At 25.6% G+C, this 5513-nt stretch overlaps 1 protein-coding gene across 1 annotated transcript; it reads left to right on the top strand.

The window, feature by feature from the left end:
- Window positions 1-1771: 1771 nt before the first annotated feature.
- LOC132931340 (uncharacterized) lies at window positions 1772-5248 on the top strand. The gene is made up of 10 exons (XM_060997391.1): window positions 1772-1930; window positions 2051-2226; window positions 2335-2535; window positions 2599-2795; window positions 2898-3037; window positions 3924-4262; window positions 4336-4443; window positions 4521-4676; window positions 4763-4813; window positions 4883-5248. The coding sequence occupies exons 1-10, from the start codon at window positions 1810-1812 to the stop codon at window positions 5176-5178; spliced, it is 1785 nt and encodes a 594-aa protein (XP_060853374.1). The 5' UTR covers window positions 1772-1809; the 3' UTR covers window positions 5179-5248.
- Window positions 5249-5513: the final 265 nt, after the last annotated feature.

Below are 5513 nucleotides of genomic sequence, written 5' to 3'. Positions count from 1 at the left end.
TAGCCCAATGTATGACACTTTATGGAGTCAATTTATTTACAAAGCAAACTACACTCCCACCCAATAACCAATTTCAAAATGTATTAACATAAATATAGTTTTGGTTTGATAATTTAACTAGGTACTACCAAGTCTTATGATTGTATTAATTGTTTTATGAGAAAAATGTAATGAAATTCATTTTTTTTTTTATTGTAGAAATCAAATTAACAATTTACGTTAAGTAATTAATTTGTAGGGTTAGAACACCCACCTTTCTTTTAAAATATTACAATCAAACTATACTTACTAATAAGTTAATAATAAAACAGTAGGTACTATAAAAATAAATAAATACTATAATACTGTATCCGCTGCATACCAATTATTTTGTAAATAATAACAAAATATTAACTTTTTTCCAAAACATGTTGAATATGCAACATTTTTCAAATATGCATATATGTACACTGATTGGAAATGATTGGCAGATTGAATGAATTATTATTAAAAACTTAAGTTCTAACTAAATTAAAATAAAGTTATTGCTATTTACTTTCATTATGTAAATGTAACACAACTTTTACTCTGATTAGTGGATTATTCTGACTAATCTAAATTCATTTTTAAAATGTAAAAAACATAAATTGTTTATTGTATTGTTACATAATAATATAAGTTATATTCATATTTTAATTGTATTGTAGAATAAATAAATTTAAAGCTAAAAAATGCAATTAAAAATTTAAACTTGAATAGTAAAAAAGCAAGAATACACTAGAAAAAACAAGTTTCCTTCAAATCCAAAGCTCTACTTGGATATATTAAAGATTAAATCAATATATCAATAAAATTAAGTGTTATTTCATTAACTGGTATATTTTTCCAAATTATTAATTATTTTATACTACAATTAATAACCAATTTACATGAAGTAAGTAGTAAGTATTTAATTATTAATTAATATAATAAATTATGAATCCTTATAATTTTAAAAATTCATCACAGTTATGTAGCTTTTAATTTTTCCAATTACCCGTTTATCTTGGAATTAATAAACAAAATTAGTTATGATTTATTTAATTATGTGTAAATGTGTTATAAATTTAGGTTCAGGGATACTTAATTGACACTAAAAGTATTTTGCACCTACTGAGCCATTTCTCTGGTGGTGTCCTTGAATTTATACCTGATGCTTATAAGTTATAACTGTTATGAGTAGTATATAATCAACAAAAATATTGAAATATTTAGCAACATTTCTTATGCAATTTATAAGACATAATAAACTTTTTTTGTTTTTGACCCATGAAATAGTTTTTAAAAAAATTTCTTGATTCTTATTTTTCTTTAGGTATTATAAGTGTAAATATTCCAAAAAATATTTCTGTTCAGCGTCCATTAAAAAAATACAGAATGGTGATATTATATCAATTCAAAGACATAACCATGAACAAGATCTGCAGAATCTACAATTAAAACAATTTAAAGAGAACCTGAAATCTCAATCAAGCCGCCAAGTTAAACCTTTAACATTGATTTATGATGAAGAAGCACGAAAGTATATTATAATTTATAAGAATAATAAATATTAAATAGAACTAACTAATAAATTAATTAGTTCTCTATCTTATAGACTATTTAGTATGAAACAAATGTGTAATATGTCATTAGGATATATGGATATCTTTTGCTACACTTAAAAATAATTGCATATCCGCCACAGTTGCAATTTTTGTATTTATTAATAAAAAATTCCAATTTATATTTTTTTTTTTTAGTTTTCCAGAAGCATCTGCAATATATACACAGCGTTCGGCAGAAACTCTAATGAGAAGGGCCAGAAAATCTTCTCTGCCCCTCATACCAGATACACTGAAACAACTAGGCAATTTATTTGAAAATAGAGATCTGAATCGTTACCAAGTTAATGATGAAATAATTTATAAAGGTACTTTATGAGTGTATTATTACATGATGTACGCCATCCTGAATACGATATTAAAAATATTCATATTAAGAAGAAAGAGAAGCAGAATCATAGTTACAATAATAATAATTATTGTTTTAGGTTGTGTAGAAGATAATCTGGGAAATTATTCTATCATATTTGCTAGTCAAACTATGATTAATAATGCACTGACTATTTGTAAAAGAGAACTACACGCTGATTGTACTTTTAGAATAACGCCATCAAAACCAAAGTCTTACCAACTTTTGGTTCTTCATGGGATTATAAATAACCATGTATGTAATACACTACTTGTATATTTTGTATAAACATAACATAACTATTAATTTGTAAATGTAAATTTTAAATATATAATAATAATTAATGTATGCTAATTTTTATAGAGTTTTCCTCTTGTTTATGCATTAATGGAGTCGAAGAAAAAATCAAGCTATCAATCTGTCATTTCGTTTATTAAATCTAATATACTCCCAAATTTTAGACCTCGTAAAATTATGACCGATTATGAAAGTAGTTTACGAACAACATTGGTTGAACATTTTCCTACGGCGAAACCTATAGGATGTTGGTTTCATCACAATCAAGTAATTTATTATATACACTATACAGAAGAAAAAAAATGTATTAATATGACTTTTGATTTTTAGGCTGTCTGGAAAAAGATGAAAACTTTGGGCTACCTTAATTTAGTTCATAATAATGAAAACGCCCGAAATGTACTTAAAAAACTACTAGTATTACCCTTACTCCCAAAACAAAAAATTGTTAAGGGATTTAGAATAATCAAGAGGTATGCAAGAAGAAATTTAATAGATATGAATAGTTTATTCGATTATTATGAAAGGTGTGTATAAAATTATTTTAGGGAAATTAAGTTGGTAAAATTAAAGATATAGGTACAATGACTACAATGTATACTATAACTATATGAAAATATTTTCTTTAGATTTTGGATACACAGAGTGGGTGTGGAAATAATCTCAGTTTGTGATCAGGCAAGAAGAACAAATAACCACATAGAATCTTTTCATAATAAACTAAGATATTCATTTGGGGTAGCTCATCCAAACATCTGGGTGTTTTTGAGTAAGTGTTGATCTACACTTATACATTTGTTATGGCATATTGTTAAATTCATAATTTTAGTTTTAAAGATTAAAATTTTGTTTATAACTGTTGCTTTAAAATTAAAATATAGTATCTTTTTTACTCTTGTATTTACCCATATAATATCCAAAACAAAATAAATCACTTTCTTTGTACTAAACTCAACTGATTAAAGTTTAATGATTTTAAAATATAAACTCTTCCAAATGCTAATGCATGTCACTTATTAGAATAAGATCTCTATATATAAAGGGTTATTATTTTAGTAATAGTCTTATCATATTAGTCATAATAATCAAAAAGATATACAATTTTATAATATAATATACCAAAATATTTTATTTAAGTGTAACAACTGAAAGGCTACCACGTTCTAACTATATTGGTGATCTGTTTTAGGCTTTTTAAATTTAAAATCTCAAAGAAAGAAGAAATAGTTGTTACTTTTCTTTTAAAAAAAAAATATTAAATAACATCAATGATTCTTTTATAGAAATTAACTTTGAGGTAAATACAAATAATATTCATAGTACAGTTAATTTGTATTCCTGTAAAGATCATATTATATTATTTTATCATTCCCAATCAATAATTTTAGCCACTACTAGGTATTCAATAAATTAACTATAATAATATTTTTTTTCTTTTTTGTACATTAACTGTCAGTTTATACTTTATATTCATCTTAAAAAATCTGTGATATTAAAATAAATAAATAAACTAGTATATTACATATAACTATTGGTTTTGGCGTTTTGGGCAATACTTTATTATGTAGAGAAGTACAAATTGATTTGTTGGATATAATAAGTAATTAGCAATTACTAAATAACATTTAAAATATTTTATGTATGTCTGTTTACAGATAAACTATGTGATTTAATTAGAAACTATAATATTGTAGTTAATCAACTACAAAATGGTTTAACTCCGACAAGGAATACAAGAACTAGATATATTGTCAATAGTGAGCGCATTCAACATGCTACTAGACAACTTAAATTAGGTCTTATAAGCACCAAAGAATTTCTAAACCGGTGTTCTTATACAGTGGCTTCTTATGAAGAACGCCAACGACATTTTGCCATAAATATACAGCAAGCCGATAACCAGCCGCACAATACTAGGGACAATGAACCACTACATCAACAAGATGAAACTGTAAATGTACAACTACAAGATGAATCAGATCATGCCAATCAAGGTAAGAACAAATTATTATTTTTTAATAATTACAAATTAAAATTATTTTTAACAAATTATAATGCTAATTACAGAATATTTAGTATCTAGGGAAAATTCAAATGAGAGCTTGGATTCATTTATTTCTAGCCCAGGGCAGCAATTATTAGAAAATCTAGATGATGCTGTACAAGCTCCTCATTGTAAGAATATATTATTATTATTATTATTATTATTAGGTATTTAAATAAATAAAAATTGTTCAAATTATTGTTTTCAGCAATTCATAGTAATCTACCCTATACAGATCATGAAGACAATGAAGCTCAAGATGAACATCTTGATTCCAATGAGAGCTTGGATTCGTTTATTTTAAGGCCGAGAAGGCAACGAGTAGTGATTGATGATTCAGACGATTCACTGTCAACTGCTAATCGTAAGAATATATTAGTATTATTATTTATAAATAAAATAATATTATTATTCTTAATTATTATTTTGTTGTGTTTTTTCAACTTCAAGAGCTTCTTAATAGAGCTATAGTTGAAAATCCTGAGCCAGAAGAACATGACTGTAAGAAAATTAAAATATTTATAATTCTGTATTTTTGATACTCTAATATGTCTTTAAACTCTATACCAGGGGATGAACGTGATTTTTTTGTTCCGGAAGACCTGGCGTTAGTTATGTGGCAGGAAGTATATGGTAGGGATGATGAACCTCTGGATATTCCATATGTCCAAGTTAATACTAACCTCCCTGAAGTAAGTCTTAACACTGAAATAGTGTGTGTTGTATGTAGGGATAATGCAAGAACACACGCACTTGTACCTTGTGGGCACAAAGTGTATTGTGAAGAATGTGTAAACCAGTTACTTGATAAGCGTTGTCCCCTTTGCAATACAGAATACACCTTAGCTATTCGCATTTGGGATTAGTTTTTTTTTTATTTGTTATTTAAAAAAAAAGATTGTAATTAAGATATGGTTTTGTTTGTTGTTTTAACATTTTTATATTATATTGAAAAATGAAAAATAAATTTATGTTTATTCCAGAGTAAGAACTTTAATTCCCAATTGTTTTTAATGAGATACTGAACATAAAAGTCTTCAATTAAATAGGTATATTATAATGTTGATGATACTAAGTTATCAGAAAAACATAACAAAAATATTTATTAACATGTTAGACCCAAAGTGAAATTTAACTGGTTGTTGTATTCGCCACCATGGAGCTATTTTGGCAATTTACTTAAAACATTTTTGAAAAAAAT

Source organism: Rhopalosiphum padi, unplaced genomic scaffold (assembly GCF_020882245.1).
Source record: "Rhopalosiphum padi isolate XX-2018 unplaced genomic scaffold, ASM2088224v1 scaffold1, whole genome shotgun sequence".
NCBI lineage: Eukaryota > Metazoa > Arthropoda > Insecta > Hemiptera > Aphididae > Rhopalosiphum > Rhopalosiphum padi.
Note: the sequence above shows the minus strand (reverse complement) of the source record. Positions and strands in the feature narration are given on the sequence as shown.